Source organism: Canis lupus, chromosome 25, assembly GCF_003254725.2.
Source record: "Canis lupus dingo isolate Sandy chromosome 25, ASM325472v2, whole genome shotgun sequence".
NCBI lineage: Eukaryota > Metazoa > Chordata > Mammalia > Carnivora > Canidae > Canis > Canis lupus.
Genome location: NC_064267.1, coordinates 29,824,004 through 29,839,049, shown reverse-complemented (window position 1 = coordinate 29,839,049; position 15,046 = coordinate 29,824,004). Strand labels below are relative to the sequence as shown.

The 15,046-nt window shown below is 35.3% G+C and overlaps 1 protein-coding gene across 2 annotated transcripts in view; it reads left to right on the top strand.

Annotated features, from left to right (window-relative positions):
* The window catches only part of ESCO2 (establishment of sister chromatid cohesion N-acetyltransferase 2), a 28,035-nt gene extending 13,322 nt beyond the window's left edge, over positions 1-14,713 (top strand). For both annotated transcript variants that reach the window (XM_025463005.3, XM_025463006.3), the window contains exons 6-11: positions 1,275-1,398; positions 2,493-2,624; positions 3,465-3,554; positions 4,226-4,369; positions 7,095-7,270; positions 11,230-14,713. In XM_025463005.3, the coding sequence (XP_025318790.1) occupies positions 1,275-1,398; positions 2,493-2,624; positions 3,465-3,554; positions 4,226-4,369; positions 7,095-7,270; positions 11,230-11,362 (799 nt within the window). In that variant the 3' untranslated portion in view covers positions 11,363-14,713. The remainder of the gene's footprint in view (positions 1-1,274; positions 1,399-2,492; positions 2,625-3,464; positions 3,555-4,225; positions 4,370-7,094; positions 7,271-11,229) is intronic.
* Positions 14,714-15,046: the final 333 nt, after the last annotated feature.

Below are 15,046 nucleotides of genomic sequence, written 5' to 3'. Positions count from 1 at the left end.
TACAGTAAATTATTTAGTGAAACTTCTTGGTTTTTAGTTTTATGTATATTTCTGTATTGGTCAAAATGTAAAATATATTTCTTACCATAATGTCAAGTCAATTTGAAAGACATTCTAGTCAAATACAGGATAGCTTGGCTTAGTCTTGAAGCACTGGACAGATTTTTTTCCCTGTGTGTGTGTGTGTGTGTGTGTGTGTGTGTGTGTGTTTAACTTGTTTTTTCTGAATCTCTTACTTTGGGCACCTTTTTTCCTTGCCAGTTTTCTTTTACCTTTACTCTCCACAGATTTTTTTCCTTTTGTCCTTGGAAAACCAGGGTCTTTGATGATAAGACAAGTTTATAACTCAGGGCCTTCAGAGATTGGGTGAAGAGTGGAACCAACTGAAGAATGTATACCTCATCTAAAAACACATGCACTGCTGTGTTAATTACATTCTTTGAAGAAAGAATGGTCTGGTGATCTTACAGTGGCTCTTGCAATATTGGAAATACACATATTTAAGTGAAATCTCTAGGTATTGAAATATTGGTAGCTAATCCAAAGTTTTGAACACTGTGTAAGCCAATCAAAACATACCTGCTAGCTGGATTTGGCCTGAGAGCCTCCAGTTTACAACCTCTGTAAGCCAATCCCAACATTCTTTCCTAATGAGAACAGGTTGTCTCAACACCATCTATCCAGCCAAAATATTTTTTTCCTAAGCATTTGAGACTAGTGGGGTGGTGCATTAGGTATGAGGACCAGTGAATATGTTAGCCTCACCCAGCTGCCCAAGTAGAGCTGTTGGATCATAATATTCCTGGTGGCTGATGTCCTGTGGAACTGTGAAGTTCAATAATAGAATCTACTTATTTGCTCTGCTGCTACTGGAATTTCTTTATGTCTACATGGGTAAACATTGCCCTAAAGTTGGCAAAGCAAAAAAAAAAAAAAAAAAAATCACTTTTTAAGAGAAGTAAACTTGTGACTGCATATGTGCATCTGGTAGTATTAATGAGGGTCCCTTGGACTTGGAGTTAGAAGATGAGGATTTGTGTCTAACTGCCATTCTTTACTAGTTAATTTACTTGGAGTAAACTACTGATCCTCTCTGGGCTTCAGGTTTCTTATTCTGAACCCTGTTACTTCAAGTTACTGTCAATAGAGCAATAAAAATTGCAAGGTGCTCTGCAAATATGTACATATCTATTCTCATTGTAATTCCTCCGACATTTTTAGTTTATCAAGTAATTAAATAATATAGTAATAGTTTATTAACTTTCATTTCAAAGATCTTTAGTTGAAGAACAGTCTTCTGTGGGATCCGTCATATCTGCTAACTTGAAACAGATCAACATGCAGAAAAGTACTAATGCCAGGGATACAAATAAAGAAACAGAAGACCAGCTCATCATTGTGAGTAAATTTAAAACAGCTTCTCTTGTGCATGTGGCTTAGACATGTTGTCTTACCATAGTTAACATGGTTTACAGACATTCTGAGTTTTGTAAATGCCAGCTTTGTTGTAGTGATAGCATTTAAAGATAGTCAAGTAGATTTTCAAACTCATAATGTTGGACAATGCTAGTAATTTAGTAAAATGTTGATGAATGAGTGGTCTTCATATAAGGACAATTCTTGTTGATCCACAGAATATTTAATGATAATAGCTACACTGTATTAGACTTGGGTTTGGCATATTATGGCCGTGGACCAAATGGCCTATAAGCTTAGAATAGCTTTTATGTTTTTAAAGGGTTGGAAAAAAGAAAAAGAGAAGAATGTGAGACAAAAAAAGCCTAAAATGTTTTCTGTCTGGGCTTTTGCAGAAAAAGTTTCCCAGTCCCCCTGTATTCATTCGGAACTTGGTATTTTCAGTAGCATTAAACAATACCTCATGAGATAGAATGGAAGTTAATAAGCCAAAAAATGGAATATTCCTGACTTTCCTGTATTCATGAATTTATGCTTTTTCTGAACTTTTATTATATATTATATTTTTTATCAACTCTTGCAGCAAATAATTTTAATATTCTTAATCACTTAAGGAAAAAATACTATATGATAAATATATAAGTCCTGAGACTTTTCCCCTGCCTCTTTGAAACAAGGCCTTTTCCCCTGCCTCTTTGAAACAAGACTTTTCCCCTGCCTCTTTGAAACAGATTTAAGATCTTAGTAAAGAAACTATTATTTATCTTAGCTATTATCTTTATGATTTAATTTGATTCCTTCTAAAATTGTGGGTCTGCCAAAGAATCTTCTTTTTTTTTATACCATTAAAATGGTATAATAAATAGAAATTCATTTCTTTCATCAAGTTCTCTTCTCATTCCATTTTGTTTAGGAGATGGGGGAAGAGGATATAGTAACCAGACTTTCATTTAGTATTTTACTCGTACCAGCACAAAAGAAGAATTAGGGAGAAATATGAATGAATGGTTACATGAACTAAATACAGAGCTATTTGTGATATGTTTAAGATGGACTTTTTCTTTTCCCAATTACAGGATGCAGGTCAGAAACATTTTGGAACCACTGTGTGTAAGTCCTGTGGCATGATCTATACTGCCTCCAACCCTGAAGATGAACTGCAGCATGTTAGGCATCACCACAGATTTCTGGAGGGAATCAAATACACAGTAAGTAAAAAATAGGCTTTCAATTTGTTCTAAAAGTAAAACTGCTTTAAAAGATACATTTCTTTTGCTTAAACATTGAAAGGTTTGTATATCCATAAATACCATCTGCAGTTGTGTTGTCTTTATACTTGAGGTTGATGATATTTAAAAGTTAACTTTTAATAAAAGTGCTATTTCAAACTTTCTATCCTAATAGAAGTATTGTTCTAGGTTGAGTGAACACCCTTCATCGTCAACTCTAGCCTTTTGAGCAGAGCTGAACAATTTAGAATACAAAACTTAAAGAGTTAAGGAGACTCCACTTCCCTGAACCTCCTCACTTTACTTTCTTTCTTGTAGATAGGATTAGAAAAACGCTTTTCTGTGGCTTCTGCAGGCTTTTTCTTTTCTGTTAAGAGAGGTTCCACCTTTTTATAAAGCACCTTTCTACTCCAATACATTCTATTGTTGGCCTTTGTGATTTGTGCCTGCTACTCAAGTGGATTATCTTTTTTCCTATATTTTAGTGTGGTTTATTAAAACTGCTTATCTTAGCCCTCTTCCACCTTCCTACTCCTAATAATTCATCTTTTTTTTTTTCCTATATATTCCTATGAAGGGCTCTTTAATTGATTTTGCTTTATTTTGTAGTGGAATTATGTACATATCTCCTTCTAGAGTGTCAGCTCTTGAGGACAGGCACTTTATTTTAGGCATCTTTTATTTCCCTTTTCGTATCCCTTTAGATAAATTGTGTCTTTTTTCATATCCTTCATTGTTCATCTTTTTGTTCTTTCCAGACTATTTAATGTTTCTCTCCCCCCTCTTCAAATTAAACTGTGACTTTTTTCCTTTGGTCAGGGCTGGAAAAAAGAACGTGTTGTAGCAGAGTTTTGGGATGGGAAAATTGTGTTGGTCCTGCCACATGATCCAAGTTATGCTATCAGAAAGGTATGGAGCATTTGTTTTTTAATCCTTGTTCTCCTCCTACTCCCTCTTTCTCCTCTCACCAAGAAATCAACGTAGTTTGACTTATAAAACACCTTTCCTGAGAGCTAATCCACTTTGGTGCTCATGCAGGGATGACTTCCATAGTGGTTTATATAAAACTAAATTTGGAATTATAAGACAAAGTGTCAGTCAAAGATTAAAGAAAACAGTTATCTGTTTTATCCTTTACCTTCATTTTTACTTGGAAAAATAAACTAAACTTTTCAATATTGAGACATTAATGGCCCCAGAATATATTTCTCTAGTGGTGGTGTTTGTTTCTTGGGCTAGATGTTGAGCCCCCAGTGAACATTGGATAAAGCTGAAACAAAATCTGTTTTGGCACTTTCCACTCCTAATTCCCCCAGGAGTCTGCATTTCTTTCTGTTGAAAGTGATCTGTAAAATATGTTTTTCAAACCCTGTTTCCAAAGTGGCAGATACATGCATCAATAGTAAAGTAATTTGAGGAGTGTGTAAATTTTAGGAAATAGAGGTAAAAAGCTAAAATGATAGTAATCACAAATTTTGTATATATAAACATAGATTTTTATATATTTATTAAATACATATATAGTTAGTTTCTATTCTTTTTAAAACAAGTTAATCTCTTTTGGTTTTTAACATCGTTAGGTAGAAGATGTCCAAGAACTTGTTGATAATGAATTGGGCTTCCACCAAGTTGTTCCCAGATGTCCAAACAAAACCAAGACTTTTCTCTTCATATCTGATGATAAGAAAGTAGTTGGGTGTTTAATTGCAGAGCCCATCAAACAGGTATGGTATATGTCTTAAATTATTAGTGTAATGTGTGAGCAAAAACGTAGTTGGGTGAAATCTCAAGCACTTAAGAATACTATTAATGACTTTTTCCACCTCCAAAAGTATCCTTGGCCATATCAATAATTGAAGTCATTTAGTTCTATTATATTTGGCATTTTGTCATATGTAAGAATAAGTCAGTCAGTCTTATGTTCATGTGGTCATTTCCATACCTGGACTATAAAATACAGTGATTTTAAATAAGCAAATCTATAGAGCCCAGATATTGTACATGTGATTTAGTGCAGGTTAATATATTTGGCAAAATAATTATTGTTCCTTAATTAGAATCTATATTAGGTGCTAATTAGCAATGTTCTGGACAAGGAGTTGGCAAACTTCAGCCCCTGGACCAAGTTTGGCCCACTACCCTGTATTATAAATAAAATTTTATTAGAACACAGCTATGCTTATTTCCATATCATCTGTGGTTGGTTTTTGTAACAGAGATCACATGGCCCAAAGAACCTAAAAGTTGCCAACTTTTATTCTAGAATAAAGAGATACAATTTTTGCCTTCAAGATGATTACAGTATAATCTTTAGCTACAGAGAATTATAGTTCAAGTGTGTTCTTTTTTACCTGACTTTATAGTATCACACACTGATGTCGTCTACCTTTTAAAAATATTGTCTTAAAATGTCTTAAAAAGATATTAACATAAATCATATACATAAATATGTATAAAGATAACATAAATTTATCTTACACCTTTGTGTAAGTGCCTCCCTTTCTCCTCTCACTTCTATCTTTTTTTTTTTTAAAGATTATATGTATGTATTAGAGAGAGAGAGAACAAACAAGTGGGGAAGGGGCAGAGGGGAGAGGGAGAAGCAGACTCCTGGCTGAGTGGGGAGCCCAAGACCCTGAGATTATGACCTGAGCCAGTCACATAACTGACTGAGCCACCCAGGTGCCCCTCATTTCTACTCTCTTTATTGCTCTTTCATATTTTCTCTTTTTATATATATATGTGTGTGTGCATATACACACATATATCACATACATAAATCACACACATATATATATATACACACACACACATATGTATGTACACACATAATATAGTCTCATGTGTGCTTATCAACAGTTGGGGCAAAAAAATAGCTGGTTTGTATTAATGATCAATTTGGCCTTTTATTTTAAAGAAGTAGACTGTATATGTAGTGATGATAGGCAAATATAGCCAACATATTCTCTTCTTTTTATTTCAAAAGCAGTTTTCTTGATGGTAAAAATTAAGTACCCAGCTATCAGAGCAGCTACACTAAAAAAATTGTGACAATACCAAATGCTGGGAAGGATGCAAGGAAACTAGGTCTTTTGGACATTGTTGGAGGGAACATAGAATGTTAAGACTGTAAAACATTTGGCAGGTTTTTTTTGTTTTTTTTTTTAAAGATCTATTTCAGAGAGAGGGAGCAGAGCATGTGTGCACACACAGTGGGAGAGGGGCAGAGAGAGGAGACAGTCCAAAACAGACTCACGCCGAGCACGGTGCCAGCGCAGGGCCCAATCTAACGACCCTGAGATCATGACTCAATCTGAAACCAGGAGTTGGAGGCTCAACCAACTGCACCACCCAGGCTCCCTGACTGTTTCTTTAAAAAATTAATCATTTAAATAGAATATTAAAAAATAATAATCCTATGTTTTTCGTATGACCCAGCAATCTTACTCCTGGGCATTTATCCCAGAGAAATGAAAACTTACTCCACACAAAACCCTATACCCTAATGAGGATGGCAGTTTTATTTGTAGTAGCCTGGAAACAATGAAAGTGTTTTTCAGTAGGCAAATGATTACACAACTGGTACATTCACTCAATGGAATATTACTTAGCAATTAAGAGGAACAAACTGTTGATATATGCAACAGCTTGGATATATGTCAGGGGCATGGTACCAGTGAAAAAAAGCCAATCTCAGAAGGTCACATGATGTATGAGTCCATTTATATGACATCCTCCAAAAAAAAACAGAATTATAGAGGTAGAGAACAGATTGAAGTTGCCAGAGCTTAGAGATGGTGAAGGGGGAAAGGTGGGTATGTTATACAGAGGTAGCAAAAGATCTTTGAGATGATAGAGTAGCTCTGTATACAGGTTGGCTGTGGTGGTGCTTAAATGATTATGCAGGTATGATGAATTGCTCCATGACATAGAACAATATGCCTATGTTAATACCTGTATTAATTTTGGTTTTGGTATTCTAGGTTAGTTACAGAGGAAACTGGGTGAAGGATACATTATTTCAAATAGGAAGTTTAAAAAAGTCCTTAAATGCTGACCAAATTTTATAGTTAATATGCAAAAATCTTCTTTAGTGTTATCAGTTTCTTAGGATATCATATAGTTTAGGCTGGAGAGAATGGGAGAGCTTTATGTACTATATTAAAAGGAAGAGTCTGATTTTTATAATTTTTTTAATCAGAAGAAGGAAGTTTCATAATGGTATGTAATACACTAGAATGTGGGAATATCTCAACGTCACTAGTATTTTTTTAAGCATTGTGTCACTATAAATGGATAAGAATTCAAAAAGCACCAGAATTTTAACATTTTTGGTGAAGGTATAAGATTAATTTTAGATACTTAAGTCTTGTTTAAGGAATGATTTTTAAAGAGAAATGTAAACTCAACTGTATTGCTAGCTCTATATGCATCTGTACATTATTGCAGGCCTTCCGTGTCCTTTCTGAACCAACTGGTCCAGAATCTGCAAGTTCTAAAGAATGTCACCGGGCTTGGCAATGTTCAGATGTGCCACAGCCTGCAGTATGTGGAATAAGTAGAATCTGGGTCTTCAGGTTGAAACGAAGAAAGCGCATCGCAAGACGATTGGTAGATACTCTCAGGTAACAAATAACATAAAATGGATCTAGGCCCAGATTAGCTTTCCTAGAACCTTTCCTGGCTCATGAGTCAAAGGGAATGATGGATGATGTTAAGACACTTCTGTTTAAGTACTATCAAAGTCAGGCAAAGGCAAGTGTTGGCACTTGAGGGGAAACTCCCCCCCCTCCCCACTAGATGTACTCACTCAGTTTAGGGCACAGCATTCCAAGTATGAACATTATAGCCCAGTGCTAATCAAACTACCTGCAGTGAAAAACTAGTTTAGTTATAGACCAACACTTTAATAAAATGAGATGAATTGCTAGAAAGTGAAATAGAAAAATAAAAAATGGAAGATACAAGCCCAAATTTTTATTAGACTCAGCAGATATAAAAAAGTTAACATGCACTAAATATAATTTATACAAATAAAATATAAGTTTATAAAAAGAACTACAGAAATTGCACATATTCATGAACTGGTATGTGATCAGGTAATTAGCGAAGACTTACTATAACTCATATATATAACTAAATATAAAACTGAATTAGTGAGGCAACCCACAAAATGGGAGAAAATATTTTTCAATTATTCATCTCATAAGGGTCTAGTATATCCAATATATATGAAAGAATTCTTACTGTGCAGCAATAGAAAGCCCAATTTCAAGATGGGCAAAGGATTTTAATACACAGTTTTCCAAAGAAGAAATATATATGGCTGCTATCGAGGATTTGCAAATCAAAACAATGATGAGATACCGCTTCACACTCACTAACGTGACTATAAATTTTTTTTTTAAAAAGGGAAAATAAGTATTGGTGAGGAACAAATATTGTGGAGAAAATTGGAATCCTTGTATGTTGCCGGTAGGAATGTAAAATGGTACAGCTGCTATGGAATAGTAGTCTGTAGTTTCTCACAAAACTAAACTGTTAACCATATGACCCAGTAATTCTACTCCTAGGTATATACTCAAAAGAAATGACAGCAAGTGTCCATATAAAAACTAGTACATAAAGTTTTATAACAGCATTATTTTTTTAAGAGCCAAGAAAGTGTAAACAACCAAATTTATGATTAGTGGATAAATACAATGTGGCATTTCTGTACAATAACACAATGGGATATTATTTGGCCATAAAAAGGAATGAAGTATTGACATCTACTACAACATGGATAAACCTTGGAAACAGTATGCTCATTGGAATAAGCCAGTGACAAAAGACCCTGCATTGTATGATTCCATTTATAGAAAATATCTAGAACAGAAAAATCCATAGATAGAAAATAGTAGTTTCCAGGGACTGAGGGCAGGGTAAATGGAGAGTGACTATTGATAGGTATAGGGTTGCTTTTTGGGATGATGAGATGTTCTGGAACGGATATTGGTAGTTCCACAGTTGTGTGAGTATACGAATAACCACAGAATTGTACACTTTTAAGAGTTTTATGATGTATGAATTGTATCTCAGTAAAAAATAAGTGATTTGCCATTTTAAACTCCCAGGTGCACACTTTCAACTAACATTTAATTACTTGAAGTTTCTTAATGTGACAAATGAACTTATTTCTTGCTTGTAAATGTACCTGATGTAGGTTTGCTTGAATGAGTTTCACACAACTTACTCTCTCGACTTCTATACATAAGAGGTTACAATCCAGTGACCACACTTTGAGTAGTGCTATTCTAGCCTTTTGAGTCCTATGCACTTTTTAAGAAAGAACACCCAAGACCATTGTGGGATCCAGTGTTGGGCCATAATCCTAGTCCCCTGTACATGCCTTATAAAGGGGAACAGTGAGAAAAATTAGTGTCTGTAAAGATTTTTATTTGATGGTTAATGATGAAATACCTCTATTTTCTATATTTTTTAAAGGAATGCATAAATTTGGCATGGGTAATACCAGTATCTAACCTAGTTCCACCAGTCTAGTCTGATGTTTCTCAAACTTAGAAGTCTGTATGAATCACCTGGGGATCTTGTTAAAATGCAGGTATGATTCAGTCGGTTGGGGTGGGACCTGAGATTCTGCATTCCTGATAAGCTCTGAGGTGATGAAGAATGTTGCTGGTCTGTAGATCATACTTTGGGTACCAAAGCAATAGGTTATCTATAAGCAATAATGAATAAAAAATTAAGTTACCTTTAACAGAGAAATAAAAACATTCATTTGAGAACACATCTCTTCTCACATCTGTGAGTTGGAGATACAGGTAATTGGCAGCAATCCTGTAATGAGGAGCCTTAGGTTCAGTTCTCTCTTGTCTGTACAGGCAATATATGTTTAATCCTCATAAGAGTAGAATATTGTTCCTAGTTGTTTGATATAGGCAACTGAGGCTCACCTGGGGATTATTAGTACACATCTATACTGACAGGCAAATGAAATGACAGGACTCGAACCCACAGATCTGAAATTCTTTCCATAGCTGCTATCACTTGTAAAGACAGTAAGATCTGTTTAATGAAACCAATGTTTTGCTTTGGATTCTAGGAAATTTAGCAATAAACTTTGTACAAAATTACATATTATCATATGCTTATATCTATCTTCTCACTGAATCCAGTCTTTAATTTTATATTTTTTGAAATCACTTCAAACCTATAAAAGAGTAGCAAGAATAGTAAAAAGCCCTTATTTACCTTTGCCCAGATTCATCAAGTTGTAACATTTGCTTTCTGATTTATGTGCGTGATGTCCCTTTAGCCCTTAGTGCTTCAGCGTAATTTCTTAACACCAAAGATAGTCTTTTACATAAGCACACTTCAGTCCTCATATATGGGATATTTAATGTTAATGGAATGCTTTTATCTGACATACTGTCCATATTTCAGTTTTGTCACTTATCTCCAATGTCCTTCATATTCATAGCATTTTTTTTTCCTGCCAGAATCACATTGCATAGTTGTCCTAGCTCTTTTGTTATCTTTCCTAACTTGGAATAGTTTCTTACTTAGTCTTTGTCTTTTATGGCATTGAAGAATCTGAAGAGTACTGGCTACTTTATGGAATTTCCTTCAATTTTGTTGAATTCTTTTTTTTTTTTTTTTAAAGATTTTATTTATTTATTTATTCATGAGACACACACACACACACAGAGAGAGGCAGAGACACAGGCAGAGGAAGAAGCAGGCTCCATGCAGGGAGCCCTATGTGGGACTCGATCTCCCATCATGACCTGGGCCGAAGGCAGCGCTAAACCGCTGAGCCACCCGGGCTGCCCCTGTTGAATTCTTTTTTTTTTTTTTTTTTTTTTTTTTAATTTATTTATGATAGTCACAGAGAGAGAGAGAGAGAGAGAGAGGCAGAGGGAGAAGCAGGCTCCATGCACCGGGAGCCTGATGTGGGATTCGATCCCGGGTCTCCAGGATCGCGCCCTGGGCCAAAGGCAGGCGCCAAACCGCTGCGCCACCCAGGGATCCCCCCTGTTGAATTCTTTTAACCGTTTCATTGTATTACTTTTAATCCTGGCTGAGCTGGGTCAGGAGAGTTGTGGTCAAAATGCAGGTTAGTTTTTGCCTCCTTTAAGCTCCGAGTGTGTGGTGTGGTTGAGGAGAATAGTTGTTGGTTAAAGTTGTTGATGGTGAGTTTTTGGTTTTAATGCACTATTGCTTTTAGTCAGCAATATTACCGCCTGTTTGTCGCTCATTACCATGGATCCTCTCGAGTCAGCTACATAATTTGAATGGTTCCTTTTGCATCTCAGCAGAATTTTTTTCTGGACCTCAGTGTGCTCATGTGTGAAATGGTATCATTAGACTTCCACCTCTAAAATCTAAGGCATTAAATCACTTTATCACTTACTAAAATATTTTTTATTGTAATCAAGAGAATTTAAAGAAATTGAAATTTTATATATGAATTGCTTTTTCTTGAAGGAGACAAAAATATATATATAATTAGAATTTTAAGTTGATTTCATTGTTAAATTGTCTTTTCTTTAGGATTAAATTGTCTTTTCCTCTTCTTTAGGAACCGCTTCATGTTTGGCTGTTTTCTCAGGACTGACGAAATAGCATTTTCTGACCCAACACCAGATGGCAAGTTATTTGCAACAAAATACTGCAACACCCCTAATTTCCTTGTATACAATTTTAATAGTTGAGCCCAGTGTCTACTATAGAACAGTTACTATGTGGATGACTTCAGACACATTTGTTAAATGTGAACTATTTAACAAATATCAAAACAAAAATACTAAGATGCACACAGAGACACATAAACCTGTATCAGTTTTGTTCCTTATGAATTAAAAAGTGAGAGATAAATTTGTTGAAAATTATCTGGGTATTCAAAAAAAATTCTGTCCAGCACTGGAATCCTTAATTATGAAACTTTGTAGCTATAACTGGAAAATGACATGCCTACTACATAAAAACATTGACAAAACAAGGTGGTTTCCACAGATATGTGACCACTTATCTTTTATAAAGCAGACTTTGGCACCAGGATTATCTCATGCCCAATCAGAGGCAAATAGCAAAATTTAAAGACAGGCAAATAATTTCCATGCCCTGCCTTTAAAGGTAATTCCTGAATTCTGTACACAAAATTCTCACTTTATAGGTGTTGGCAAGAGCAACTTAGTTTGAAAGTATTTAGAAAGTGTCTTGAATTTTTAATTTTTAAGAGGACTCTCCCATCTTTATTGTAAAGAATGAGTAAGATTTCCATATCCTTTTATGTAACACAATTCTGTAGCTTAGGGTTTTAATCCTTTTGAAAAACATACCTGTCTTCAGACTTAATTACAGTTAAACATAATAGTTGCACTATTGTCATTTCATGAATTTCAGTGTGTGAAAATGCTGATTGTGCTACTCACCTTTAGTGCGCTTGTCACTGAGGATCAGTGTCATTAACAAAATGGATCCCCAGTTGGATTAGATGATTCCTGTGGTTACATTCTTTAAATGTTTGAATGTTTAAGATATATCTTGCTCTGAGAAGTCTGGCAAACGTTCTGACAAAGCGAAGAGTAATATATAACTGAGGTTAGTAAATAAATGTATCTAGCCTGATGGGCCAGAGAATGTAATGACATTATATAAATACAGCTCAGTATGTGCACATTTTTCTAGTATAATTCTTGGATACTTACTTTAAAGAGCAAAGAATTATTCATATTGTTTTGATTTTAAAATTCATATAACTGCTTATCTGGCAATAGGACTCTAGGGAAATTTTCTGTGTTGTGACTCTGTAGAGTCAGTTCATCTGCATTCTTTTATTTTCCTATAAGTCAACATGTTCCCCAAGTTTAAAAGCCTGGATTCCAAAAAGAATGTGGAAGTGTTAAAATGTGTGTGATTATGCCAACATTTTAATGCTGTTTTCTGCACTGCTGTTTTTGTTTTAAATATTTTATTTAAAATTTTCTATTAACATTATTTTGCTTGCTCAGTGCTTTGTGATGAGTCGATTAAAATTCCTTTCAATTGTCTGTCTGTTCTTATATAACCAAATGCACTGATTTTCTTTCTAAAGTATTTTTGTGATTATAGAAACCGTATATGCTCTTTGATTGTAAAAACCAATGATGGGAAACATATCCACACAAAAACCTGCACACTGGACATTCCTAGCAGTTTTATTCATAATTGATAAATCTTGGAAGCAACCAAGATTTCCTTCAGTAGTTGAGTGTACATCCAGACGATGGGAAAAAAGGAATGAACTATCAAGCCCCCAAAAGGCACAGAGAAACCTTAATATTACTGAGTGAAAGAAGCCAATGTGAAATGGTTACCAACTGTGTGATTCCAACTGTATGATATTCTAGAGAAGGCAAAACCGTGAAGACCATAAAAAGATAAGGGGTTCAAGGGGAGAGAAGAATGATTGGTGGAGCACAGGATTTTTAGGGCAGTGAAACTACTCTGTATGACACTAAGGGTAGCTCCATCTCAGACGTTTGCCCGAACCCCTAGAATGGATAACACCGAGAATAATCCCTAATTTGTCAGGGTGGTTCAGTTGCAACAAATGTCCCATGTTGATAGGGAGTGTTGATGGTAGGGGAGGCTGTGCATGTGAGGGGGAAGGGAGTATATGGGAAATCTCTGCTTCCTCCTGATTTTGCTATGAACTTAAAACTGCTCTAAAAAAAAAAAATCTTACAAAAACAAAAAACCCAGTAAAGTCTGAAATATTATTATAGCCAAGGAGACATGACCGCTAAATGTAATGTAATCCTGCATCAGAAGAGGACGTTGGGTGAAAACTAGATAAATCTGAACAGTATATTTAGTTAATATATCAATATTGGTTTGTTGGTTTGTTAATTGTGACAAATATACCAATATAAAATGTTGATAATAGGGGAACCTAGGTGTGGGATATGTGGGAGCTCTCTTTGTTGCAATTTTTCTGTAAATCTAAAAAATTTTTTAAAGTTTATTTTTAAAAATGTACATAAACTTTAAAAAATGTACATCTCAGTTATCAAACACCTTCATAATTACTACCCAGGTTAAAAAAAAAAAAAACACTGCCAGCTCCTCAGATGTCTTCCTCATTGTTCTCTTCAATCATCATTTTCCTCAAATGTAACTACCTTTAAAAAAAAAAAAATTACAGAGAGCACCAGCAGGGAGGGGATGGGCACAGGCAGAGGGAGAGAGAGAAGCAGATCCTGCCACAGGGAGTAAGACACTGAGGCTCCATCCCAGGACCCCAGGATCATGACCTGAGCTGAAGGCAGACACTTAACCACCTGATCCACCCAAGTGCCCCAAACTACCTTTTGATGTCTAAAATTGTAGTCTGTTTTTGAACTTGATATAAATTGAGTATGGTGTCAAGATGCATCCATGTTATTCCATCTATTGGAACTGGTTCCATTTTCATCGCTGTATATTCCATTATAGGAATGTACCATAATTTATACTACTGGTGAGCATTTTGGGTTGTGACTACTCGACTCTCTTGCCCTTTTATCTATTTTTTATTATTGATTTGCTGCCTTTGTTCATAGATTGTGTCCAGCGTATGTCCAACCCACTAGCCTTGCAGGTTTTCCTCATGCCGGTACCACATTGTGTTATATTCTTGTTGTGTATTATAAATATTCCTACCTTTTTTTCCTACAGGAGTTTTGGGTCTATTCTTGGTCCTTTGCATTTGTGTGTACAGTTTACAATTCAGTTTAAGATCCTCCAAAAGACATCACCAATTCAAAAAATATCTGTTGGGATTTTGCTGCAATTGCATCAGATTTATAGGCCAGTTTGGGAAGGATTGATAGTAAAAGCCATTTTATCTCTTTTTCTGTGCACATGGGCACATGGTGTCTTTCCCCATTTATCTAGTTTCTCACTAATTCGGAGTGTTTGGCATGGAGTTCTTACATACTTTGTTTGGATTTATTCTTAAGCATTTGATACTTTGACCCCACTGGAAATAGTTAATGTTTCATTTGCTGATAATAAAACTGACCTTTTTTTTTTTTTTTAAACTGACTTTTCTATATTTGACCTGCACTCAGCAACCTTTCTAAACTGATTTAATTCTAAAGGTTCATAGGTAGATTCTTTTGGATGCTCAGTTTTGAATTAATATCTCATTTCATTTTTCATAGGAAAAGCTTTCAACATTTCACTGTTGTCTTAGGCTGCTGTAACAAAAATACTGGGTGGCTTACACAACAGTTTATTTTCTCAGTTCTCGGGGTTGGTAAGTCAGACCAAGGCGCTGGCGGATATGGGACCCGGTGAGAGCCCACTGTTTGCCCTGCAGCCTTCTTGCTGCATCCTCAGAGGGTGGAGAACGTATCTCCATCAGGGACACT